Source organism: Nematostella vectensis, chromosome 4 (assembly GCF_932526225.1).
Source record: "Nematostella vectensis chromosome 4, jaNemVect1.1, whole genome shotgun sequence".
Classification (NCBI taxonomy): domain Eukaryota; kingdom Metazoa; phylum Cnidaria; class Anthozoa; order Actiniaria; family Edwardsiidae; genus Nematostella; species Nematostella vectensis.
Genome location: NC_064037.1, coordinates 4,958,150 through 4,985,211, shown reverse-complemented (window position 1 = coordinate 4,985,211; position 27,062 = coordinate 4,958,150). Strand labels below are relative to the sequence as shown.

The 27,062-nt window shown below is 44.1% G+C and overlaps 3 protein-coding genes across 3 annotated transcripts; 2 read left to right on the top strand and 1 right to left on the bottom strand.

The window, feature by feature from the left end:
- Positions 1–1,031: 1,031 nt before the first annotated feature.
- Positions 1,032–9,252, top strand: LOC5512898 (solute carrier organic anion transporter family member 4A1). The gene is made up of 10 exons (XM_032382349.2): positions 1,032–1,263; positions 2,175–2,356; positions 2,447–2,680; positions 3,797–4,044; positions 4,462–4,696; positions 5,279–5,432; positions 6,432–6,564; positions 7,259–7,428; positions 7,811–7,942; positions 8,955–9,252. Exons 1-10 carry the CDS (start codon positions 1,055–1,057, stop codon positions 9,208–9,210), a joined length of 1,953 nt encoding a protein of 650 aa, XP_032238240.2. The 5' UTR covers positions 1,032–1,054; the 3' UTR covers positions 9,211–9,252.
- A 2,414-nt stretch (positions 9,253–11,666) lies between these two features.
- Positions 11,667–14,346, top strand: LOC5512897 (G-protein coupled receptor 157). Its single transcript, XM_032382352.2, has 3 exons — positions 11,667–12,513; positions 13,115–13,297; positions 13,627–14,346. The coding sequence occupies exons 1-3, from the start codon at positions 11,860–11,862 to the stop codon at positions 13,891–13,893; spliced, it is 1,104 nt and encodes a 367-aa protein (XP_032238243.1). The 5' UTR covers positions 11,667–11,859; the 3' UTR covers positions 13,894–14,346.
- A 57-nt stretch (positions 14,347–14,403) lies between these two features.
- Positions 14,404–23,497, bottom strand: LOC5512927 (phenazine biosynthesis-like domain-containing protein). The gene is made up of 10 exons (XM_032382355.2): positions 23,356–23,497; positions 23,009–23,108; positions 21,818–21,916; positions 21,285–21,347; positions 20,268–20,323; positions 20,051–20,080; positions 19,864–19,952; positions 16,304–16,497; positions 15,830–15,892; positions 14,404–15,159 (listed from the first exon to the last, which is right to left on the bottom strand). The coding sequence occupies exons 1-10, from the start codon at positions 23,452–23,454 to the stop codon at positions 15,047–15,049; spliced, it is 906 nt and encodes a 301-aa protein (XP_032238246.2). The 5' UTR covers positions 23,455–23,497; the 3' UTR covers positions 14,404–15,046.
- Between the last annotated feature and the right edge of the window lie 3,565 nt (positions 23,498–27,062).

Sequence of the window (27,062 nt, the reverse complement as noted above, 5' to 3'; positions counted from 1 at the left end):
GTTGTCAGTGCAAATGGCGATTCGCAAATGGCAGTTCTACGACCAAAAGTAACCATGCGTCTCGTAGAATATGGATAATTCAAAACATATATCCATAAAAGGTTACGAATGCTTGGCTCTGACATTGCTGGACTTTATTTAACACCTTTAATTTTACGAATAATTAGTACCCATAAGCCATTTACCTGTTCACCATTTGCCATTTCCACTGACAACCTTTTGTGAAATAGGTGTATATTGGGATGTATGTCAGGCATGTTTCATTTCCTGACATATACTTTACATAAATATGCATAATATAGATACATATAACAGTTTTTAAAACCTGTAATTTTATTTGCGCTTATTTGCTTATTTACTTGATACCCATGAAGCACTGCGGGTAACGATACACAGATTCTCCGAGTGCAGCCTTATTTGAAATAGTTATATGTGACAGTTATGCTGTTGAACATTTCTTTTAATGGACTACAATGTATGTAAAAAAGGAAGACGAGAGAAAAATCCTAAGCATTGCTCAAGACGTCATTCACTGTTCGTACAACACTACCAAAGCACATCAATCACAGGACCGTAGCAGGGGGTGGGGCATTGGGGCACGTGTCCCCAATATTTCCCAAATTTATAAGGAAATGATCAGAAGGGGCGTGGCTGTGCTCCCCCTACATTTTCTTAATGATTCTGTTCTGTGCCCCCCCCCCCCAAAAAAAAAAAATATCTTACGTGGCCTACTACGGCTCTGCTCAATCGCATGGACCATAGCTCTTCGCATGGTGACCTGAAAGCAGTAGATGCAAGCCTAAGCAATAACTATTAAAGAAAACATGGGCAAAGGAAACAAGCCGAAAGCATCAGTAGCCCGTATTAGTATTTTATATTATTGTGTAATATAATGTGGGCACACTAGATCAAGTCACAAGATCAGATGCCAAGATAAAGCCACAAGGTCAAATGCTATTGTTAAAAAAAACCCTGTAATAAGATACAAAGTTTATTATACTTGACAATTTAGTGTGACGGAAAGTCATTTTCAATAATATAACATTTCGAGAAAATGGCGAACAACCGAGATATCTCCGAGCAAATTCCACACTATTTGCAGTTTGGTTGGCTAGCATTTCGCCCGAAATGGCTAAAGTTATTGAACTCCCCGAAATGGTTCTTGTTCTTTCTCGTCATGTATTTTTTCACGCAGAGCATCGTTGTAAACGGTGTTTATTCGGTGTCCATCTCGACCATCGAGAAGCGCTATGGTTACTCGAGGTGAGTAATTCCTTGAGTGTTTAAAAAAAATATGGGTCTTTTTACTTTAAAGTTGTTCCTTATGCTATCGCTCTAACACTTATAGATGGTAATTAGTTTGTTCAAAACGCCATATTAGGTTTGTCTAGGGACTTTTAGTTTAGTTTCCAATTTATAATTTCATGCTCATGCCTAGAAAACAAACAACAAAGCAAATTTCAAGCTTTATACGGCAATAATTTGAAGGCGTCCATGTAAATTGTTGGATTATCCAAACTGGTTAGGCTCAATTGGGCATGTGCGCACAGAGCGTGTCCTACAAACCTCCATTATCCGATTTTGTTACGCCTCTACAATCAGGCACGGAGCCTATCAACCTGTTTAGAGTAAGTATAATAAAAAAGGCGGGATTTCTTGAAAATCGGCGACAACGAATATTTTAGTACGATCTTTGGTATGGATATACTTTTAGGCGATTTCCAGCCTAAACGATAACCTCCGGTATTACCTTAAAGAGCTTCTGTCAGCCACACCGTTATTGTTTTCATTTAATATTGGAAGGCACATTATGTATTAAAATCTCGAAATAACTATATATTAACAAATTATTATACTCGTTCTTACCAAATTCAATCGAAAAAATCGCATCTCATCGGGGGGGGGGGGGGCTTATCTCAAAATCCGTTCTGTCTATGTTTTTTACGTGTAAGAAGTAGATTTTCCAAGAAAGTATAACAAGACATGCATATAATGTTAAAGTGTTAGGGCAGTACTGTCAGTTTTCGTCACATCCCTACTTACAGCCCCCCTCGTGTCATCGAAGTCGTGACATACTTTAAGACGGGGCTTACTCTGGAAGACACTTTTTACCTTTTTACGAGATGCTTATTCGAGAGAGGCGCTTATTCGGGCAAATGTGTCATTTCCCCTAGTTCTCTGACTGGTTTTCTGACAAGTTCGTTCGACATCGCCGCTCTCGTGCTGACGCCACTTGTCAGTTTCCTTGGCGCCAGAAGAAAGAAACCTGTCTGGTGTGGGGTAGGACTGCTGACCATGGGGATTGGCATGCTCATCTTCTTCCTTCCTCACGTGTTTAGCGGGAGATATGAGGCGGGTAAGAAAATGTATTTTCAGTTGTCATTTTAAGAATAATTGCTTCAGTTATCAAAACAAATTGTACTACTGAATGCGCTCTGAATTTCAGGTGCAGAGTCGGAAAGTGGCCTTTCAACAGGACTGTGCAACTCCACTTCTGTGAATTCTTGTGAATATACTTCCGGTAACAAGGGGTACGTTCCACTGTTCGTTCTTGGGATGCTGGTCATGGGTTCAGGTGCCACGCCCATGATTGCTCTCGGAATTCCTTACATGGATGAAAACGTCAAGGCCAAAGCGTCCCCTATGTTTGTTGGCATCTTCTACGCGTCTGGACTCCTGGGTAAGAATTATTCTACATTGATAAAACTGAGTCCGCACTCAATGGGGGGGGGAGGGGGATGTACCCTAGTCTGGTCCTCATTCTAGGGTATTGCCCTGGGTCCCCCATGCTACGTAGGGTCCTAGCTCCCCCATGCTAGGTAGGGCCCTGGGTCCCCCATGCTAGGCAGGGCCCTTGGTCCCCCATGCTACGTAGGGTCCTAGCTCCCCCATGCTAGGTAGTGTCCTGGGTCCCCCATGCTAGGTAGGGTCCTGGGTCCCCCATGCTAGGTAGGGTCCTGGGTCCCCCATGCTAGGTAGGGTCCTTGGTCCCCCATGCTAGGTAGGGCCCTTGCTCTCCCGTGCTAGGTAGGGCCCTGGGTCCTCCATGCTAGGTAGGGTCCTGGGTCCCCCATGCTAGGTAGGGCCCTGGGTCCCCCATGCTAGGCAGGGCCCTTGGTCCCCCATGCTACGTAGGGTCCTAGCTCCCCCATGCTAGGTAGGGTCCTGGGTCCCCCATGCTAGGTAGGGTCCTGGGTCCCCCATGCTAGGTAGGGTCCTTGGTCCCCCATGCTAGGTAGGGCCCTTGGTCCCCCATGCTAGGTAGGGCCCTTGCTCTCCCGTGCTAGGTAGGGCCCTGGGTCCTCCATGCTAGGTAGGGTCCTGGGTCCCCCATGCTAGGTAGGGTCCTGGGTCCCCCATGCTAGGTAGGGTCCTGGGTCCCCCATGCTACGTAGGGCCCTGGGTCCCCCATGCTAGGTAGGGTCCTGGGTCCCCCATGCTAGGTAGGGCCCTGGGTCCCCCATGCTAGGTAGGGCCCTGGGTCCCCCATGTTCCTAGGAGGTAGGACTCTGGGTCGATAGCAGTCTATGATGAAAGTGCAAGCCGAAAGAGCACGCCATAAAAGCTCAATAATGTAGTTTGGGTTAAACACTTCCCTGAAGAATAAACCTATGTAGCAATTACAGGCCTGCATCTCCGAGAGATCAGAACAAGCCTGAAAACACGGTTCTTTTAATGATATATAGTCTATGCATTTTTTATATGAGTGGCACGCTTGGTATGCGTTATGCCTTATTTGTGTACAGGTTATTACTTCTTTGCGCGTAGAGAATAGTGTTAATGCTTTTTTTTTCAGGTGCTGGTGTAGGTTTCATTGTTTCTGGGAAATTCCTTGCCATTTACGTGGATATTGGGGTCGAGACCTCCCTGACACCCACGGACGAGCGCTGGATTGGGGCATGGTGGCTAGGTTTTGTTATTTGCGGAACGCTGTGTATATTTTGGAGCATATGGTTGTTTGGGTATCCAAAACGAATTCCAGGAAGAAACGATTTTGAGAAGCCACCAAGTAAGAGAGAAACAACAGATGTGGATGAAGTTAGAGTAAGTTGGAATGAGAAAATAAAAGAAAGGAAGGAGAAAAGGTAAACAAGAAAACGGAAAAGAAGAGGAATTGAGAGACGGAAATTGAAAGAATGGAAGCAAGAAGGGTTTTATGGAAGGCGATAGCAAGAAAATGGGAGGGAGGGGTGGGACAAAAGCAAGGAAGTGGTTAGGGGCAGATGGATGGCGGGTGGGTAGATGGATTGAGGGTTGGATATAGAATAAATAGAATAAGAGAAAAGAGAGAAAACCGGCTGGATAGAATGCAAGAATTATAAATCTCCTTTCTGAAAAAAAAAAGAAGCGAGCGAAGGAAGTTGAAGTCTATACACTTTTCATTCTCAGTTCTGTGTTTTCAATGTTTTGTATCGTTTTCATTTGTTCCATTTGTGTTTCCATTCAATGCATCGCCAAAAGGAAGAGAAGCTTGCCAAAGAGATGTCACAACTACTGGGAGCCACTAAAGATCTTCTCAAGAATGTTGCCTATGTCTTCACGACCCTTAGCGTTTGTATGGATGCTTTTCTTGTCGCTGGTTTCATAGCGTTCGCGCCAAAGATCCTTCAATCCCAGTTTAGTCTTCCTGCCTCAAAGATCAGCATTTTGTTCGGATTAACTGTCATCCCTGGAGCAGTTAGTGGTAACCTATCAGGTATGACTGCTATGTTTTGTACAGCGTCTTTCCCCAGGCTCCATCTAGGCTGCTCTTAAACCTTTTTATGACGTCATATTTTTTATTTCCTCCTTGCTTTCTGGCGCTTAAAAGCAACTTCAGGAGCGTCCGCCATTTTGAATCCAAACACCCTGGAAACCAGACACTTATTTCTAAACTAACAAAGAGTGAGACAAGCGGTTACTCATCCCCTGGATCCCAGGGAGGATCCGAAAACCTGACCGACAGTAGCCTGGGAACGAGGCTATGTCTTTAACAACCATTGTTTTCCAACCGACTCAATTTGGCGCCATTCGCATGGTAATCTCAACATTGGGATCGTAAAAACATACGAAATTTCAACCCGCTAGCGTTGCGGTAGCGTTAAACACATAAGCCCTAGAACAGCCGTAGCAGGGCCGGGATGGAAAACTGGGGGCATGTGTCTCATTATTAAAAAAAATATATAGCCATTAAGGGCGTGTCTTTGGCCCCATATGTCTAAATGTTTCTGTATCGTGCCTACCCCACCCCATATATTTCGAGGCTTGAGTACCTTGAACCAGCGCTTTACTGTCACAGGAGCATACATCAACAAAAGGTTGCGGCTGAGCATGACGGGAGCCGCTCTAATGTGCATGATAGGGGCCACGGCATCAGCTTTGGGAACCATCCCTTTGCTTGCGAGCTGCACATCTACCACCGTGGCAGGGGTTAAGGTCCCCTACATTAACAGGTAAACCTTTTCCCTTAGCATAACAAGCAAGCGTGACATGGGAACACGACCTTAATTATCGCAAGCCTACCGACTCTCTTAGCACAACAAGCGATTGTGTGAACACGACCTTAATTATCGCAAGCCTACCGACTCTCTTAGCACAACAAGCAATTGTGTTAACACGAACTAAATTATCGCAAGCCTACCGACTCTCTTAGCACAACAAGCAATTGTGTGAACACGAACTAAATTATCTTTGACATATCTTATTAACATTTTCAAAACTGGCGAAAGATATTTTTACAGTGGTTTTTGGTATTCTTAGAACTCTAGCCAACGATACCCATTGCTAAAACCGCTTCTCACAAGGTTTATTGGTTAAACGCGTTGCAGTTTGATGATTGAAAGGCTTCCTTAAAGGTAGAGAAGTCAATAAAAAATGTACAGGCTTTTGATTGACGGAAGCCGAAACGTATCTTGTCGCGTGTAATTTTTTAGGGCGATGAGTTTAACAGATTACTCCATTTAACAGATTACTCCGTTTAACAGATAAATCCATCGACATTGAATCGAAGGAGTGCTAGCTTGAAGAATCCTATTAACGAATCTTTTGTTCTTTAAGTCATTCGCATGATATCTTAAAAGAAACGTTAGTTACGGGCTAAGGGGGGAAAAGCACACCGCGCAAAGTAGATGCGCAATGACTTCAGTAAATGATGTAATATGATAATGGTTTTAGATGGATTTTTCGAAATTTAATCACAACTTTGTCTCTCAAAGTTGAATGAAAACGCAATAAAAATCACTGGTGAGATACTTTTAGGGGAATTTTTGAAATAATTTCCCGACGAAATCCATCCCTATCCTTTTACCCTTACGAACCCCAGTAATCCAGATGAAATCACAAGAACAGATGCCAAAATAAAGCCCCAAGATCAGATGCCATCAAAGAAACACTGAAATAAGATACCCCGATTATGTTCTATAAAGATCCAAGCATGCGAATCCTGTTTCCAGTTCCAGTCTCGGGCTTCAGGACAGCTGCAATGCTCACTGCGCATGTTCCGCCGTACCTTACAGTCCCGTATGTAGCAATGACGTGACTTATTTTTCACCCTGTCACGCAGGCTGCCTTACCCAAATCAACGGGGTAAGTGATACAAATGCAAAAACATATATATTTCTAATAAAGCGCAAATTTTATCATCGCGAGACATATGATAACACGTGCTCCATTCAACCGACCTCGCCTGACATTCGATGTTACTGCTCCAAAGCGGTTTCCATTCATGGGTTTCCATTCATTGGTTTCCATTCATGGGTTTCCATTCATGGGATAAGAGTGAGTGTGTATGCCGTTGTGCACTGCCAGGGATAAATGTTTTACGGATCAGCGTCCCAGGCGGTTCATTTTACGGCCCTTGAAGTGCGATGAAACGGGACCACCAATTTTTTCCTGAGACATATAAATTAGGTCTTAATAATATTCTGATATAGGAAAAATATGAAGCATAGCTGTCAACCCAACTTGAACAAAAATCTTGTGAAATCGGGTGAAATAACGTAAATATGTGAAAAAACCACATGCGGGTGAATACAGAGAATGAATGAACATTCTCACAAAAATTAGGCTAATGATGAGGCTCAAATTCTTGTGACACCCACCAAATGCGGGTGAGTTGACGGCTATGATGAAGTGACCATGGATTAATGGGATTGAGCCTGGGTTTTCTGGTTTGCTCGTGTAAAGACTATTGTTGCTGTCAAATATTACATAGATTGGGTAACATAAAAAACAGTTCTGCGAACCTTTGCTAAGCTCCTAGCATCCTCTCTATTCCCAGTCTCTCGCTGAGTGCTCCTGTCTTCTCCCATCATCGTCACGTGACATCATCACCATGGGCAAATGCCGATTTTCCTGTGGATACAAATACGGGATCCTGCTTGGCGCGGTGTTCCTATTCGGGTTTTTCACGTTTATGAACATGACGCCCGCAACAATCGTCACTCTCAGGTATTGGTTATACAACTGTGATAAGTCAAGCCCGCTAACCCAAACATTGATGGAATCAGTTAGATATATAGGGGGCCGATCGAAATTTTAGTTCAATAAGAAAGAGATGCTTGCGTTAAAGGGCATCCATTTAGCACCTACAATTTTGGCAGGCATGGTGCGGGGTGAATTCGAAATGTTCCATAATCTAAAAACATTAAAACAGCTCTAGTCTCCTGTGCAGCCGTTCTTGGTGTCGCCGGCTGCGCAGGAGACTACGTTAGCTGCTGTTCTCTTAAACTCGTGTGACAACAATAAAAAACATGACAGTCGTCTGACACTATCTGTTGTTGTATCTGAGGTGTCTTACCGCACGTTCTGACACTATCTGTTGTTGTCTAAGGTGCCTTCCCGTGGATCGCCGCACGTATGGCTTGGGTTTTCAAATGACAATGACCCGTCTTCTTGGGGCTATTCCTGGGCCTATTGCGTTTGGAACTCTCATTGACTGGAACTGTATTCTGTGGGATCGGGGGTAAGTTATCTGGTGGAGTGTAGGCCTCAGTCTCGTAGGAATAAGTCCTGTATTACTGTCCACACGGATATTAGGGATAAGGGCTCTCCATTCTCTTTAAGAAAACAACCATTGACAAACACTGCTTGACAGACAAAAAATTTATTATTGGGAGGGGGGGTTTTCCCGCTCCCTGATCTCCAGAAAATATGGTGAAAAATGCTGATTCCTGTCAATTTGAGACTCGTGGCAAGAATTTGTCCAAAAAAACCTGACAGCTTGGTCAAATTTTTATCTCACTAATTTCGAAAAGCCCTTAGACCCAGGCCTCCCAGAGATTGACCGAGCGGGTTTGAAGGTCACCCAAATATTGATATGCAACGGCCCTAGGGTCGGAGGTGTTTAACGCTCCCTTTGTTACGGCTAGACCTCGACCTAACCCCTTAAAGTCTGATTTAGACAGCACGATGTAGTCGTATGCGTCTTGCCTGCGACACCTCTAGAACTCGAGTCGTAGAGAGTTAATCAGCCTACGACTTCGCTACTCCGCTACGACATGCTCGACTACAAAAGTCGTAGCACGTAATTTAGGGTTAAGACATGTCGTAGGCAGGTTGCATACGACTAAATCGTGCTGTCTGTGTGTGTATCTAGATTACGAGGTTGGAGATTCCCTTGAAACACTTACCAGACCGAAGCGGTTTTCAATGTTTTGCTTACTATCGCCGACGATTTCCAACTCCTAAATACCTTCTGACTTCTGTTATCTAAAACCCCTGAAGCCGTCTCATTGGCCAGTCCTGAAATAACGCCAGGCGCTGACCAATCAAAAAGCACCAAATGAAATTCCGTTAGTTTGAGTGTGAATGACTGAGTCATCCAGTCTGCATTGTTGACTAGAGTTCGCAAAATCATTGAAAATCACAGTAACGTTTATTGCGATACATCGAGCGGATGACCAAGATTATAACCATTGATTTTGATATTAATATGATATATATATGATATCTCATCTTCTACCCTCCCTTCTTAGGTGTGACGGTCACGGCAACTGTTTGGAGTACAACAATACTCAACTCGCCTACACCGTGTTTGGACTGTGCTTCGTCTGCAAACTAGTGACCACGCTCAGCTATTTCGTTGCTTTCGTTTACTGCCGTAAAATCAACCGTTCGCTGACCATGGGCGTAGACACCGCGGAGATGTCTGGTGCTGTTGTGTCTGGAATTACTAACGAATCGCTGGAGATCGAGGCGTGCGTCAAGACAGAGACGACAACCCACTTGTGACTTTGGGATGGGGCAGCGTCCCGAAGGGGGGGGGGGAGGGGGGGGCTCTCCAGAAAAGTAGACGGGGGTGATCGTCCGTTTTTTTAGGGGTATACAATTTCGACCAACTGCCTTCCTTTAGGGGGGTGTTTAAGGATTGTTACGATTCTGCCATCTGTTAGGGTGTTAAATTCGGCCAACTGACCAAGGGGGAAGAATTGCTATTGACCACACCCAAAGTACCTTGCCTTAGTGTTAAAACTGATTTTACCGACGACCATCCCCGTCTGTCTTTGTCCGTCACCCCCAGTGCTGTGTGGGTTTGTTTTCAAAATTTCGTAGCCTAGGTAAAAAAAGGCTGGTCACGTTCAGGCTTCAAATACCAAGCCAAGCAGTTTTTAGTTCCTCAGACATCTCGCCGGTCGCCCTTTTTTCGGCATTTGTTCGCCGCCTTTTCGGGTTTGAGGGGTGACAGAACCTTGAAATCCAGAGTAAAATTTCACAGTGTCAAATAACAGATTAGTAGACTAGTAATCTTATTCTTTTACATTTTTTCAGGAAACGCATTTAATATGTTGTTGGGGCGGTTTTTAAAAATAGGAAGTACGTTTCACGATAAACTGACGACAAGGGTCAATCTTTACTCGGAAATCACGATTCACGATTTTTTAAAGAGCATAGATCACGATTCACGGCGAAGGTAGCAATCACGGATGATGGTTTTCAATTTGTCCTTTTCACGATTCACGATAAACAAAAAAAAGGTCGTTGACGGATCACGAAAATAACCCTTACCGCCCCTGAATTAAAGAGAGATGCAACCGAACAGTGCATTTGGGGATTTGAATTAGAAGGATGTTTTACTCGAAGTTTCTAAGCTAAAAGGTCACTAACCTTTTGGGAGCACTGCACTAACCCTTAGACCTTTTGGGAGCACTGGACTAACCCTTAGACCTTTTGGGAGCACTGCACTAACCCTTAGACCTTTTGGGAGCACTGGACTAACCCTTAGACCTTTTGGGAGCACTGGACTAACCCTTAGACCTTTTGGGAGCACTGCACTAACCCTTAGACCTTTTGGGAGCACTGCACTAACCCTTAGACCTTTTGGGAGCACTGCACTAACCCTTAGACCTTTTTGGGAGCACTGCACTAACCCTTAGACCTTTTGGGAGCACTGCACTAACCCTTAGACCTTTTTGGGAGCACTGCACTAACCCTTAGACCTTTTGGGAGCACTGCACTAACCCTTAGACCTTTTTGGGAGCACTGCACTAACCCTTAGACCTTTTGGGAGCACTGCACTAACCCTTAGACCTTTTTGGGAGCACAACAACATGATGTCTGTTTTAAAAAGGTTTATGAATAAGGGACTTATTGCAGTCAATTTAACATTTTTTTCACCTGACTAATTAGGAACTATGGTCACATGACAGTTAGACGACTCTTGACATTTGGTCATAGAGAACCTCTATTTTTTTTGTTTATAACAATCATTGGTCACATGTTTACATTTTGATTCAAGTGAATCGCTTTGTTTTAAGCTGGCAAAACAACTTTCGCAAATAAAGCAGCCTACTTTATTATATTAACGGCCAAACATCTAGCTTTAAAGAGGTCTAAAAGGTTTTTTTCGCTGCTTTTCTTCCTTCTCTCTCGGTGTCTCACCACAAGCATTTATTGCGAAGAAGAAATTTACAATAAAAATAATGCTCGACTCATTAGCATAAAATCTCTAGGACCTTACTCGAGGATCCAGCGTACTTTGCGGGCGCTCCCAAAGTGACGTAGGGTAGGCTGGATCCTCGAGCATGCTCAAGGACGTTTATAAAATTATTTTGAGCGTTATTCGTTTTCAATTTCCAAAATGTGCCTGATCCTAAAGAGAAATGTTCACGCATAATAGCAAATTTTTATCTAGTCCAAATAAACAAAATGTTGAAAATAAAGAGGGAAGTTTACAATCGCAGTTGCCATGCTGGAATCCACGGTCACTTGTCCATTTTCATTCTGGCCTCGAAATATTGGAGGGGCACAATACAGAAACCTTAAGAAAATATTGAAGGATACAGCACATGTTTGCCAAGAACCATTAGGTGCCTCACGGGCTATAGGATAGTTTGACTCCGAAATGGAGTCTAATGTCTTGTTAGTGTTGAATAAAGCACGTATCCCTAATTCAACTGGATGTATTTGCCTTGGTTTCGCTCCTACATCGAGCTCTGTCCCTAGGCGCTTGCGACCTTTCAAACGACGCGCTGTGTAACCGGTAAATCAGTAACCCCACCCCCAGCGGCGCGTTTTTTTCTCTTCGCCACTATAGTGACTAGAAGTGGGATGAATCCCCCTTTCCAGACAGTCCAGAGTCCTCGACAATCGTACCCTGGTTCCAGAGCCTCGAACGTCTCTCTATTTAGTGGCCAGCGGCCAGCGAGACGTCTCATACCTCGCTGGCCACTAATAGAGACGTTCGAGGCTCTGGAACCAGGGTACGACAATCGGCTTCTCGTGTGCTCTCGAGGGCTCAGATTACGGGCTCAGATTACGTCACGCTCAGACGAGTTTCGATATTATTTCCGGTGTGGTTTCGTAGAAATGCAGTAGAAATCCTTCATTTACAAAAAGCGTAAAAACTTATAAGATAAGATCGGTACCTAAAGAAGCTTCAGAATGGATTTTCCCAGTCAAGGATCCGACCAGGATCAGCACACAGCAAATAGCATAGCAGCTAGAGTTCTTACTTCCATATCGGCTTCACTTTCCATGTTTGGCGCTCTGGTGATTATTCTTACGTATTTTGCGTGGAAAGACATCAGAACTGTCTCCAGGCAAATCCTTGTCTTCATATCTATCGCTGACTTTCTAACAGCTTTCGGTAATATGATGTCTGCTTTATGGCGCGAAAGAAGTGATTCTGACACCCCTTGCGTAGTGCAAAGCTTCATCACGACTTGCTCAAGTCTTTGGTCATTCTTCTGGACGACATTTCTTGCTCTGTTTCTTAACGTTATGATTGTCAAACGCAGACCAGTGCTTGCAGAAAAAGCGATGTTTTTGTTCCACTTATTCGCGTGGGGACTACCCCTTGTAATTACCATCACTGCCGCGACTTGGAAAGGAAACAAAATCAATGGTACTAGTTACAGGGGGGTGCTTGGAAACTCCAAGGATCAAGGTTCGGCCGGGTGGTGTTGGATACGGCATGACTTACCGAAGAAAGAGATTGTCACATGGATGCTAGTCACTGGAAAAGCTTGGGAAATTGCTGCGTATATTTTGATAACATTACTTTATTTTATACTCAAATACTACATCCATCAGGAGGTAGGCTGGGAGGGGGGTAGGGGTGGGATGGAATGGGATTGGAGGGGGCTCTGTCCTCAGTATTATACACCTATTAAAAAGTCAAATCCCAATTGGTAGTTCTACAACTGACATTTGCTTATGGTCACTTATTATTCGGCAATGTCAGAGATTATTCACACAAGAAAGGTCGCCCCTGCTCCATTCCCCTTCTCAATGGTACCCAGGTTATCAGGTGTTGATCCAAGCCCATTTACAGCTGTTTAGGTAAACAGGTCAAAATGATTAGAGTAGGTATGTTAAAAATGAGCTGCATGTCTCCATTCTGTGAAAATTGAGACAATAGTGTACAGAGCTTTTTTCATCAGGCAAGGATTCAGGCATTTTTCCTGGATTCGCACCTGACAAGATGAAATGAAAAGCCTATTTTCAAGTTAAATTAGTTTGCAGCTGTAATCCTCTGTCAATGTGCTTCATGGTGTACACATGAATGGTTTCATGAAGGTAGTTAGTTAGCAATTGTGCATGAAATCTTAAAAAGCTATTTCACACAGCAGGAAATTTAGTAGTCCAGCAAATATCTTGTGATGATAAAAAGTTGATAACTAATTTTATTTTCAAGGTCTACCACAGGAGTCAGCATTTCACCCCTGAAAGTTATTTGGAAGCTGCTATGAGGGCCGACCGGAAGTTAACATTCGTCCCAGTAATTTTTTTATTACTTCGCATATGGGGAACAACACGGTTTTTGCTGTACGCATTTGGGGATACCACGCATAACGAGACATGGATGGTGTACCTACAGGTATAAAAGCTAATCAGGATCTAAGGAAGTAAGGGGGCCACCATTCTTATAGTAGGAGGTTAAGTTTTCTTTTTTTTTTTTTTTTTACACTTTTTCTGACTAGACGCCTCTCCCCGTTTGTAAAATAAACTCTTGATGTCTTTATGTAATAACAAGACTACTGCCAATCTGCAAAATCAATTAGTAATATTCTATCCATATCTTGATGTACAAACGATTGTGTGCCCCCTTTGGACAAAGTACTGTATCACCAAATAGTTTTTTTTTTTTTTGCTTTGTGTTCCAAACTCATTTCTTTGCCCTCCTTTTTTTTTATTTCTTCCCAATAGGGTATTGGAGACAGTGGACAAGGCTTTGCAAACTTTCTTCTCTTTTGCTGTCTGACAGAAAGGTTCAAAACCAGGCTATGGAAAGCCTTTATGATATGGTTTGAATGTTGTAGAAGGTGGAAATCTCCAGGAGAGACATCAAGTCATACAGTCTACCGCAACAAAGGTGTGCATAAAGGGCTAGAGAGGAAGGTCAATGATGAAAGATCACCATTACTAGCAAGCATGGAAAACCATCCCCCAAACATACTGAGGGACAATAACTGAGATCTTATGATTGATTGAAACAGGGAATTCAATTACAAGGATTCAAGCTATTATTTGAAATGTTATGTTATCAGTGGTGAAGCCATAAGCCATCCTTTAAGTATAAAGGATTTTTAGATAGTTTACACCCTTTTCTATCTATCCTGTAGTAACAGATTGTTGGTTGAATCATGAGCCACATCCTTGGTACATAATAATAGCCATTAATAATAAGGGCCATTTGTAAAGCTTTAGGCAGTGTAGCTGTTGAACATACCTAATTGGTGTTTATTTTAAACAGTATGTTAGACTAAACAATGTTGAATATTAAATGTAAGTGAAATACATAGGTGGATGGTCATCAAAATGACAGCATTTAAATGTTTAAATTGAAAAAAACATTTGAATATCCTTGTAATTAAGCATGTAAACATTTTAGTGAAAACAAATTGAATGGATTTTTAAACTGTTAAATTGTTAAAGTCTGGGTCAATTGGAGAAAAGTGGGGTATCTTTACTATCAAACAGACAGATGGTGATGATAATTTTATCCTTGAAACGTATCACCTGAATACAATATCAAAAAAATTCTTTGAGGGAAAAATTCAAGCCCCCCTATCCCCTGTCATGCTAGTGGCCCATCTTATAATTGTTTAGACTGAAGTGTAGTTTGAAACCTAGCTAGTTAACATGCCATTCATGAACAGACATCCTAGTTGAGTGGAAGGGTTTGTTGAGCCAAGACAAGACCTGAAAGTGCCCTTGTCAGCCACACCTTTGTTATTGTTTTGATTTAACATTGTTTTGATTTTACATAATGTACTAAAATCTCGAAGTAACCATCTAAGAAAAAAAGTTTGATACTTTATTTGCCAAATTCAATAGAAAATATCGCATTAAATTCCCCAAATCCGCCGATGGAAATGGATGCTTTTTTGCACGTGGTACTTTGCTAAGATGACAAAATGGTGGCTTACAGAGACTGTTGAAGTAAAAAAAGGCCTCCTTGTGTGAGTCTCAAGAGTAAAAGGTGCATTCTTAGGTATCAGGCCTTTAGAAGGCCTTTTTAAAAACTCTCCACGACAGTCTGTGGGTTTCCTGTGTCCCTAATTCTAGGACTTGAAACCCTTCATGGCTTCCCGTCGTTTTGTGTGTCACTAGTGCTAAATATATTTCATAAATTAAGTGCACCTTTTAACACTATAACTGCTTCTCCATATACATCTATTCTTCCATCACTGCGTATATCCATGTGGAGTTCGCCTCCCCGTTGAGAACACTGACGAGCTGTAAATAGCAAATAGAGGTTCCTGAGGCCCCATAACATTTTTTTTCTTTTTGGTAAGGGGGGGGGGGGGGGGACAGTCCCACATGACTTCCTGTTAATGCTCAGCTCGCAAGAAAAGTCCTCTCTATCAAAGGGGACGACAGTGTCATGTCATGGTTGCCAATATGAGGGCACACATGCGCTCATACAAGGTCTACCCTTTTTAGCAGCCATGAGGGGAGTGCATATACTCAGCTAATGTTAATGCTGCCTGGAAATAATCTCTTAGTTCTCTAAATCCCATTAACCATTTCATTGATGATGGTGAGTTAAAAGAGAGATAAGTGAGATTAAAAAAAAGATAATGGTGAGATAAATGGCAATGATGGTGTGAAAAATGGCAATGATGGTTTTACTGATTATCCTGTCCCCTATCTGTTCTCATACTATGGGGGACCCCATCCTCCCAGGGGACCCAGGGCATGGCAGCCTGTAGTTGTTTTTGGTTATATTTGGCAACAGCAGCCTGAAATGATGAAATGATGTCACCTCCTCAGCTATTGGGTAGCAGTTATAATCCTGAGCAACCCTTAAAAGCAAGAATTACATCTAATGTTTGGGATTGATTGGTGCACATCCTTTTTGATTGCCCAAGCACCAAACTTTGAGGGTATTGGTGTGAAGTCTTACCATAAAGTGAAAGCTTGTTAAGCTGGTTTGACCAGTAGCTTCCTAACACTGTATGAGCTGAGCCTGGAAATCACAAAACACACCAGCCATGAAGACTACAAGTACTGATGCACAAGCAAAAACCAGAGATAACAGTCACTTGGAGAACTGCTATTATTATCATTATATGATTTTTTTTAATTTGATTTTGGGGTGGGTGTGGGGGTGTCTTTATCATCTGCACACAGAAATATGGGTCAAATGTTTACTGCTATTAACCAGAAAAAAATATAGGGCAGATCAAGATTTCAACAATGGAGGTTTTAAAGGCAGTTCACAGCATTAAAACTAGCAACAACAGATTGCACTGCAGCATCAAAATTGGCAAAGACAATGTGAAATAAAGTTACAGCAATAACAGTTACCTTACATTTTATGACTTTGAGAATAAGAAAATAAGTAAATAAATAATATAAATAAATAAACCATTTTTACCAGTAACTGGGTCCTCAGGGATCCCATTCCAAGGTGCAAAATACCGTGAGACAAAGTCATAAATTTGTCCCTGGTCATCCATGCAGCCATTGTCTTTGTCTCCTTTTAAAGTGACTATAACCCCCTTAACTGTGCTGCCATCATGTGCAGCCAGGAGGGACTGGGGGTTTGGTGACAAGCCCTCCAGGTCTGCCCTGTGACATACAGTAAGCAAATCAGCTATATCTGTCAATATTCAAAGCAACTTTTATTGAATTCTCGAAGGGCAATTTTTGGGGACATATGAACCCCAGGTTTGTAGCTAGGGATGGACAGGGGGCATGTGCACCCCAGGTTTGTAGCTAGGGGTGGGGGCAGGGGGCATGTGCACCCCAGGTTTGTAGCTAGGGATGGACAGGGGGCATATGCACCCCAGGTTTGTAGCTAGGGGTGGGGGCAGGGGGCATGTGCACCCCAGGTTTGTAGCTAGGGGTGGACAGGGGGCATGTGCACCCCAGGTTTGTAGCTAGGGGTGGGGACAGGGGGCATGTGCACCCCAGGTTGGTAGCTAGGGGTGGACAGGGGGCATACAGACCCCAGGTTTGTAGCTAGGGATGGACAGGGGGAATACAGACCCCAGGTTTGTAGCTAGGGGTGGACAGGGGGCATGTGCACCCCAGGTTTGTAGCTAGGGATGGACAGGGGGCATGTGCACCCCAGGTTTGTAGCTAGGGGTGGGGACAGGGGGCATATGCACCCCAGGTTTGTAGCTAGGGGTGGGGGCAGGGGGCATGTGCACCCCAGGTTTGTAGCTAGGGGTGGACAGGGGGCATGTGCACCCCAGGTTTGTAGCTAGGGGTGGGGACAGGGGGCATGTGCACCCCAGGTTTGTAGCTAGGGGTGGGGACAGGGGGCATATGCACCCCAGGTTTGTAGCTAGGGGTGGACAGGGTGTATATGCACCCCAGGTTTGTAGCTAGGGGTGGACGGGTGCATATGCACCCCAGGTTTGTAGCTAGGGGTGGGGGCAGGGGGCATTTGCACCCCAGTTTTTAGCTAGGGGTGGACAGGGGGCATGTGCACCCCAGGTTTGTAGCTATTGGTGGACAGGGGGCATGTGCACCCCAGTTTTGTAGCTAGGGGTGGACAGGGGGCATGTGCACCCCAGGTTTGTAGCTAGGGGTGGGGGCAGGGGGCATTTGCACCCCAGTTTTTAGCTAGGGGTGGACAGGGGGCATGTGCACCCCAGGTTTGTAGCTATTGGTGGACAGGGGGCATGTGCACCCCAGTTTTGTAGCTAGGGGTGGACAGGGGGCATGTGCACCCCAGGTTTGTAGCTAGGGGTGGGGACAGGGGGCATGTGCACCCCAGTTTTGTAGCTAGGGGTGGACAGGGGGCATGTGCACCCCAGTTTTGTAGCTAGGGGTGGGGGCAGGGGGCATGTGCACCCCAGGTTTGTAGCTATTGGTGGACAGGGGGCATGTGCACCCCAGGTTTGTAGCTAGGGGTGGGGGCAGGGGGCATGTGCACCCCAGGTTTGTAGCTAGGGGTGGGGGCAGGGGGCATGTGCACCCCAGGTTTGTAGCTAGGGGTGGGGGCAGGGGGCATGTGCACCCCAGGTTTGTAGCTAGGGGTGGACAGAGGGCATGTGCACCCCAGGTTTGTAGCTAGGGGTGGGGGCAGGGGGCATGTGCACCCCAGGTTTGTAGCTAGGGGTGGGGGCAGGGGGCATGTGCACCCCAGGTTTGTAGCTAGGGGTGGGGGCAGGGGGCATGTGCACCCCAGGTTTGTAGCTAGGGGTGGGGGCAGGGGGCATGTGCACCCCAGGTTTGTAGCTAGGGGTGGGGGCAGGGGGCATGTGCACCCCAGGTTTGTAGCTAGTGGTAAAGACAGAGGGCATGTGCACCCAAGGTTTGTAGCTAGGGGTGGGGACAGGGGGCATGTGCACCCCAGGTTTGTAGCTAGGGGTGGGGACAGGGGGCATGTGCACCATAGGTTTGTAGCTAGGGGTGGAGACAGAGGGCATGTGCACCCCAGGTTTGTAGCTAGGGGTGGAGACAGAGGGCATGTGCACCCAAGGTTTGTAGCTAGGGGTGGGGACAGGGGGCATGTGCACCATAGGTTTGTAGCTAGTGGTGGAGACAGAGGGCATGTGCACCCAAGGTTTGTAGCTAGGGGTGGGGACAGGGGGCATGTGCACCATAGGTTTGTAGCTAGTGGTGGAGACAGGGGGCATGTGCACCCCAGGTTTGTAGCTAGGGGTGGGGGCAGGGGGCATGTGCACCCCAGGTTTGTAGCTAGGGGTGGGGACAGGGGGCATGTGCACCCCAGGTTTGAAGCTAGGGGTGGGGGCAGGGGGCATGTGCACCCCAGGTTTGAAGCTAGGGGTGGGGGCAGGGAGCATGTGCACCCAAGGTTTGTAGCTAGGGGTGGGGACAGGGGGCATGTGCACCCCAGGTTTGTAGCTAGGGGTGGGGACAGAGGGCATGTGCACCCCAGGTTTGTAGCTAGGGGTGGGGACAGGGGGCATGTGCACCCCAGGTTTGAAGCTAGGGGTGGGGGCAGGGAGCATGTGCACCCCAGGTTTGTAGCTAGGGGTGGACAGAGGGCATGTGCACCCCAGGTTTGTAGCTAGGGGTGGGGACAGGGGGCATGTGCACCCCAGGTTTGTAGCTAGGGGTGGACAGGGGGCATGTGCACCCCAGGTTTGTAGCTAGGGATGGACAGGGGGCATGTGCACCCCAGGTTTGTAGCTAGGGATGGACAGGGGGCATGTGCACCATAGGTTTGTAGCTAGTGGTGGAGACAGAGGGCATGTGCACCCCAGGTTTGTAGCTAGGGGTGGGGACAGGGGGCATATGCACCCCAGGTTTGTAGCTAGGGGTGGGGACAGGGGGCATATGCACCCCAGGTTTGTAGCTAGGGATGGACAGGGGGCATGTGCACCCCAGGTTTGTAGCTAGGGGTGGACAGGGGGCATGTGCACCCCAGGTTTGTAGCTAGGGGTGGGGACAGGGGGCATGTGCACCCCAGGTTTGTAGCTAGGGGTGGACAGAGGGCATTTGCACCCTAGGTTTGTAGCTAGGGGTGGAGACAGAGGGCATGTGCACCCCAGGTTTGTAGCTAGGGGTGGGGACAGGGGGCATATGCACCCCAGGTTTGTAGCTAGGGATGGACAGGGGGCATGTGCACCCCAGGTTTGTAGCTAGGGATGGACAGGGGGCATGTGCACCCCAGGTTGGTAGCTAGGGGTAGACAGGGGGCATGTGCACCCCAGGTTGGTAGCTAGGGGTAGACAGGGGGCATGTGCACCCCAGGTTGGTAGCTAGGGGTAGACAGGGGGCATGTGCACCCCAGGTTTGTAGCTAGGGATGGACAGAGGGCATGTGCACCCCAGGTTTGTAGCTAGGGGTGGGGACAGAGGGCATGTGCACCCCAGGTTTGTAGCTAGGGGTGGGGACAAGGGGCATGTGCACCCCAGGTTTGTAGCTAGGGGTGGGGGCAGGGAGCATGTGCACCCCAGGTTTGTAGCTAGGGGTGGACAGGGGGCACAGTCAACAAAGAAGACACAACCAGCCTACCTAGAGTGTGTGTCTTTAAGACGTAGAAGAAGTTTCTTAGTAGTCCTTGAGTAAAGAATATCAGTACAAGGCATATCACCAACCACAGACTAGTTAAAAAAAGAAAAAAACAATAAACATTAAGAAAACTAAAGCACATGTCTTCCCATGGTTGGTCACGTCTTTAAAAAACAAACAAATATATTACCTTGATCACCTTTGAAATCTCATCTTGGCCCTGAAAAAGGACAACAAAAATGTGTCATTTCCCATTGAAGGACCTTCCAATACTTTCCTTTTTCAATATACCCGACTGTGCACCACCCCCCCTCCCCCCCCCCCCTAGGCAAATCAATGCCATGTGCCTGTTGTACACCACTTTAAAATAAAAAGTTTGAAGAAAAGTACATAAAATGAAGCCATACCTCTGGATCTACTGGAACTGGGTTATTCAGAGGCATGTCAAGACATACCATAGAACCTTGAAAAAGAAAATAATAATAAATTTTCGAAATGAGATTATCCATCAAATTAGAGGGGTTTGGGCTCTAAACAACACTCTAACAGATAAAATGGAATGGGACAAACGCTTATTGTCTGTGACATACAATATCATGCATGCAAGGAACAGGTAATATTGTGTCCAATTCAAGAAAAAGGGACTTTTTATGGGACCGTTAGTCCCATAAATACAATTATCCTTTTTTATATGAGCCCTTTTTGGGTGTGTTCTATTGTACCTGTATATATGTACAGTTATAACTCATATTGACAGGTTGGGACAAATCATTTGTTGCCTTTGTTCTAGGGCCCTGAAATTTTGAAGATCAGTCCAATTTATACAAGTATTCCTATTATATGTGCCTACCCTTTTGAGTAATCTCCTTTTATTAGGGTGATTAAGATCCACAATGCCAGCAAGACGACACTGCTTTGCGCACGTTCGATTGGGTGCAAGCTTTTCTTGCTGGTCCTGTTCAGGATGGCATTTCATGCATTTTCACGTCCTCTTCAGGACAGGATGCTGGCGAAATTCAGCGTACATGCACAATAGCAGGTGCGAATCCAGGATTTCAAAATGGGGGGTGGATAATGGCCGGATAGACGGCTTATAATTGATCCAGTGGCTTTTGTTAGGTCACATAAATCTAACAATACTTCATGCTGAATTGGATTTGTCACGTCAGCAAAGTCAAGCAGGTGAAGGCACATGGACAGTACATCCTGTCCCTCAGACATTTATTTTTTTCAAACAAAGTGACTTTTCATTCTTTTTTTTACTCAAAAAAGGGGGAGTGGATATACACCCAATCTACCCCCTGTATTCGCCCCTGAATAGAACGTGCGCAAGGCAGCATCCTCTTGCCGGCGTCATGGATCTAAATCAACCCTTACATGTGCCAGACCCATTTGAGTAAAGTTCTTAGTCTTTTAATGAAAACCTTTTCTTCTTGCCTTGATTGGTCCACTGAGAGTGTCAAATGTGATCTCCTGGTTATCATTACCTGTTAAAATAAAGGCTTAGGTTGCAAAATGTGCACTGAATATGCCTACTGGTTCCATAACATTTTCTTCTCCATGTTTAAGTAACAGCTGTAATTCTTGTTATGATCTATTATGGCAGTTTACACTAAACAATGCTGGGAACATCTTGGCAAATAAGCATAAAATGCTTTTTTTCAAAGATGCAGCTATTCCTTAAAGGGTCTCACCTAATGTGGCTTGAAATGCCTAACTAGATGATTGTTCTATAAAAAGCTGTCAGAAAAGAGTTGCACTCAATGACATTATATTCAAAGACCTTCTCGAATTTCAAGGGAACTGAAAAATGTTTTTTTTCCTTATTATCTCTAAGAGTTGAAAATGCTTCAATGTGCACCCAATGTGTTATCCCTTGGGATTAAGATTGATTTTGACAAATCCATCTGCTTTTATAGGACCCCCACCCCCCTCCTCAGAGGTCTGATTCACATACCTGAGTGATAGAATATCACTGCTGCTGAGGCAAGTGTTGCATGTCCACAAAGAGGAACCTCATTTGTAGGGGTGAACCAGCGGAGATGGAAACGTACACCTGTAATGTTATTGTTGGGGCAAACTCATCCATCACTCATTGAAATGGAATAATTAACTGGAATGTTGACTATTTGTATAGCACAAATAGAGAGATAGATCAAATATGCTTCTGCAAGCAAGGTCATTGAAGGCTTAAGATGGCCAGCATCTCTAGCAATTGTTTTGTGCTGACCCTGATAAAGGTTATGATGTGACCTCCTAGTAGAGGAGGGATTAACAGTCCCCTGTGTTGACAGGCTTGTACCCACGGGGGGATGCAGGAGGCGCAAACGCACCCCCCACAACTGCCACAAGGTCAACTATTGGTTCTCAATAGACGTGCTATTAATAGACAAAACTATGGAGCATAAGCTAAACCACTCTGGTATGTAGCTGAGTCTGTAAATAAACGTTCTGTGGTGATACAACAAAGGTATGAAAAATCCCTTTTTGTTTTTTCAAGGGTGGTCATATTTTCATCAGAGAACTCACCCACCCCCCCCCCCCACCCCCCGAAAAAATTAGGCCCACTTTTTCAGATTTCGTCCCCTCCCAAGAAAAATCCTGGGTACAGGCCTGGTTGATTTCCAAACCTCTGAAAAACATTCCAAGATGTCATGACCTGGGTTTGATGGGTTTGAAACCTGGTCTTCTTGCATGAGAGATGAAACCCTGCCACTGAGTTATCGCACAAATTTAACATTGCATTGTTGTTGCTGTCTAGATCAATACAACACCCTCAATAATCCAAATGATCAAACAGTTAATCAAACAGCTGTAATACAGGCCCGTACCCAGGGGGTGCAAGGCACCCCCCACAACAGCCGAAAGTCCACTTTCGGTTCCCAAATGATGTGTTATTTGTAGACAAAAGTATAAAGCATAAGCTAGATCACTGTAGTATGTAGCCAAATCTGACAATAAACGTCCCGTTGAGATACTGCAAAGACATAAAAAATCCCTTCTTGTTTTTTTTTTCGTGGGTGGCCAGATTTTTATCAGAGAAATCCTCTCCCACCCTTCACCAAGAAAAATCCTGGGGAGGGGCCTGTAATATTTGCTATGTTCTGTGCTTGTACTTCACAAAATGTAAAAATAGGATTTCCCATACCGGTTTCATAGCTTTCACTGTCAGTAACTTCTCTTACAAACGCTGTCTCTGATAGATTCATTTCCATGGCTATTTTCTGGTAAAATTTTTCATCTAATTCCTAGAGAAAGAGAGAAAGAAGGAGTGTGAGAAGTAATCTTCAAGAGTATAAACCCATTGGAACTCTTATATCTCCTAGTCTCGCTTCTACTATTGCATTTAAATCGCAAAAATCCTTTGAGGACCAAGTAGCGAGGCTGAAAGACATGAGTTTAAGAAAAGGTGTCATAATTATTTTCAATAAAATTCGCCCAACACCTTGAATATAATTCCCTTGCTCACATTTTATTGCATATGAGTAGCTTTACCTGTGTCCCTACAAGACAAACTGCTGCGGGATTACCACCAAACGGCTTGTTCGTAAATGCATCTACAACAAACATCGGAAATTCTTTCTCTGCCGCCATATTGAGTTTACTAACACAGGTTACCCAATGAAGAGATGAACCAAATCTATTAATAAGCGCCTCCCCCGAAAGAGCGTCCCCTCCCCTCCTCAGGTTTTATGTAACTTAGAACTAATTATCATTAGTTCTAAGAAAGCACTGGAGAAATCAGTTTTCTCGCGGTCCTTAAGACGCTTAAAAAAATTGAAAAAGCTGCTTCTAGTAATAATGATATAGAGAAAAAAAACAATGTAGTATAAAATTGATATTAAATGAATAACACTTCGGCCTTTTGTTCGAAATCTGCCCTTTTTAAATAAGCGCGTAGTATAGAACTGCTGATAAGACCACCAAAAACTCTCGGGAGTAGGAAAAAGTAGGCTTTCGGGTTCAATACAATACAATATTCTTTATTTTTGAAGGGTTACATTTTAACCGTGGAGGTTTTCTAACAAATGGCCATCTTGAATCCCAGGTGACATTGGCAAGCCTCTACATATCCAGCGTCCAGTCATGTTATTGTCCTGAACTGACAAAACTAAAACCCTTGTAGACTACGCTATTCTAGCTGCTGTTTAGTCGGACAATAAATCTTTGTTCTAATTGAGTACCGTCGTTAATCATCGAAACATTGAGGAATAAATGTACCAGAGTGAAGTTAGTTCCTTATTCGCAGTTCCTTTTTCGTCTGTTTACTTATTCGCTCAGTTCCTTATTCAAATCCGGGGGGGGTACTTACATGATACCTTTTAATTCGAGTTGAAACAGTATTTAGGCATAACAGTTTATTCAGAACAAGTCCAACAGCATTTTCGTCGGGTAAATTTCAATGCTTTAACGTGCTCGCTGCTAAGCGGAGCTGTGAACATGAGACTCTATCTGCTGCAAAAGGTCAAATTACGAAATGCGTGCAATCGCTTTCACAAATGAATCTAGCAAAAGAGAGGAAATCTACCTCTCATCTAATAAATGTATTTGTATCTTGGGCTTTATTTCCAAACGCATTAATATATTTAGAGGAGAAATATTCACGCTTTACTTGACTACGTACGCGTGTAGAAGGAATTTGACCTTGCTAACAAAACCACAATTTGACAGATAGTGCTTGTGGTCAATTAACACCTTGGCTACTAGATATGGCTCTGACAAAACAAATAGATTAGTGCAGTGACACGAATAGGGACTGTTCCTTATTCAAGTTAGTTTTCGCGAATAAGGAAATGGAATCTCCAAACGTCCCATTTCGTTTTACGACTTATCCGAATAAGGAATAGACTATGAAGAGGATTGTCAGTGTTTGCTTATCATTTCTCAAAAAAGGAAAGGAAATTTCATAACTCCCGATTTCTCTTTAACTACTTCTAAAGAGTTCTCGAAAAAGGAAATGGTATTTCATAACTCCCGATCTCGTTTTAACTACTTATCCGAATAAGGAATAGACTAAAAAGAGGGTTTTTTCATGTTTTCTAAACATTTCTCGAATAAGTAAATGGAATCTCCCAACTTCCGATTTCGTTTTACGACTTATCCGAATAAGGAACAGACTAAAGAGAGGGTTCTTTAGTACTTTCTAAACATTTCTCGAATAAGGAAATGGTATTTCATAACGCCTGATTTCGTTTTAACTACTTATCCGAATAAGGAATAAACTATGGAGAGGATTGTCAGTGTTTGCTCATCATTTCTCAATAAAGGAAATGAAATTTCATAACTCCCGATTTCGCTTTAACTACTCCTTTCGAAAGAGTTCTCGAAAAAGGAAATGGTATTCCATAACTCCCGATCTCGTTTTAACTACTTATCCGAACTAGGAATAGACTAAAAAGAGGGTTTTTTATGTTTTCTAAACATTTCTCGAATAAGGAAATGGTATTTCATAACGCCTGATTTTGTTTTACCTACTTATCCGAATAAGGAATAGACTAAAGAGAGGGTTCTTTAGTACTTTCTAAACATTTCTCGAAAAAGGAAATGGTATTTCATAACGCCTGATTTCTTTTTAAATATCTATTCGAATAAGGAATCTACTTTAAAGAGGAATGTTAGTATTTTCTCACAATTTGTTTAGAGGAGTATATTCGCGCTTTACTTGACTACGTACGTATGTCTTGTGAATTTGACCTTGCTAACAAAACCACAATTTGACAGATAGTGCTTGTTGTCAATTAACACCTTGGCTACTAGATAAGGCTCTGACAAAACAAATAGATTAGTGCAGTGACACGAATAGGGAACTGTTCCTTATTCAAGTTAGTTTTCGCGAATAAGGAAATGGAATCTCCCAACGTCCGATTTCGTTTTACGACTTTATCCGAATAAGGAATAGACTATGAAGAGAATTGTCAGTGTTTGCTCATCATTTCTCAATAAAGGAAATAAAATTTCATAACGCCCGATTTCGCTTTAACGACTCCTTTCTAAAGAGTTCTCGAAAAAGGAAATGGTATTTCATAACTCCCGATCTCGTTTTAACTACTTATCCGAATAAGGAATAGACTAAAAAGAGGGTTTTTTTATGTTTTCTAAACATTTCTCGAATATGGAATCTCCCAACTTCCGATTTCGTTTTACGACTTATCCGAATAAGGAATAGACTAAAGAGAGGGTTCTTTAGTACTTTCTAAACATTTCTCGAATAAGGAAATGGTATTTCATAACGCCTGATTTGGTTTTAACTACTTATCCGAATAAGGAATAGACTAAAAAGAGGGTCGTTTGTGTTTTCTAAACATTTCTCGAATAAGGAAATGGTATTTCATAACGCCTGATTTCGTTTTAACTACTTATCCGAATAAGGAATAAACTATGAAGAGGATTGTCAGTGTTTGCTCATCATTTCTCAATAAAGGAAATGAAATTTCATAACTCCCGATTTCGCTTTAACTCCTCCTACTCCGCACAATTGGCATCACGCTAGCCCGGTCGCAGCTCTAGATCCCACATGGATCTAAGCTGTGGTTTAAAGCACTTCGTTCGAGTCGAAGTCGCCCTGCAGTTTTTTGCCGATGAAGTTTAACTGAGGCAAACCGGCTATGCCATGCTGGCGAGTCCTAATAAGGACGAAACAGCTGTCCATGGTTGCCCAACTGCATGGGTAATAGACTGTGCTAGCGTCCCGTCTTGGCCCGACTGGTGCCAATGTGTGTATGCTAGTGTGCTTTTAAAGTCCACATTTATGTATACATACTCGCAAGGATAGTTTGGCTATCCGACGGAGTTTTAGACTAGCAAAGGTCGCATGCGTGATCCGCACAATTGGCATCACGCTAGCCCGGCCGCAGCTCTAGATCCCACATGGATCTAAGCTGTGGTTTAAAGCACTTCGTTCGAGTCGAAGTCGCCCTGCAGTTTTTTTGCCGATGAAGTTTAACTGAGGCAAACCGGCTATGCCATGCTGACAAGTCCTAATAAGGACGAAACAGCTGTCCATGGTTGCCGAACTGCACGGGTAATAGACTGTGCTAGCGTCCCGTCTTGGCCCGACTGGTGCCAATGTGTGTATGCTAGTGTGCTTTTAAAGTCCACATTGAGGAATAACACACAAAATCGATTTCAGGAGTCGATATGTAGGTCTGTACTGGGAAGGGGAGGGGGGGGGTTAGGGTGTAGAGTAGGGGAGGGGGGGGTTA

Coding starts and splice junctions, on each gene's coding strand:
- LOC5512897 (XM_032382352.2), top strand. CDS start 11,860: ATGGATTTTCCCAGTCAAGGATCCGACCAGGATCAGCACACAGCAAAT. Junction 12,514..13,114: donor AATACTACATCCATCAGGAG/GTAGGCTGGGAG, acceptor TTTATTTTCAAG/GTCTACCACAGGAGTCAGCA. Junction 13,298..13,626: donor CATGGATGGTGTACCTACAG/GTATAAAAGCTA, acceptor TCTTCCCAATAG/GGTATTGGAGACAGTGGACA.
- LOC5512898 (XM_032382349.2), top strand. CDS start 1,055: ATGGCGAACAACCGAGATATCTCCGAGCAAATTCCACACTATTTGCAG. Junction 4,045..4,461: donor CAGATGTGGATGAAGTTAGA/GTAAGTTGGAAT, acceptor CATCGCCAAAAG/GAAGAGAAGCTTGCCAAAGA. Junction 5,433..6,431: donor AAGGTCCCCTACATTAACAG/GTAAACCTTTTC, acceptor TCCTGTTTCCAG/TTCCAGTCTCGGGCTTCAGG.
- LOC5512927 (XM_032382355.2), bottom strand. CDS start 23,454: ATGGCGGCAGAGAAAGAATTTCCGATGTTTGTTGTAGATGCATTTACG. Junction 21,917..23,008: donor CAGTGAAAGCTATGAAACCG/GTATGGGAAATC, acceptor ATAACATTACAG/GTGTACGTTTCCATCTCCGC. Junction 19,953..20,050: donor AGATTTCAAAGGTGATCAAG/GTAATATATTTG, acceptor TTTTTTAACTAG/TCTGTGGTTGGTGATATGCC.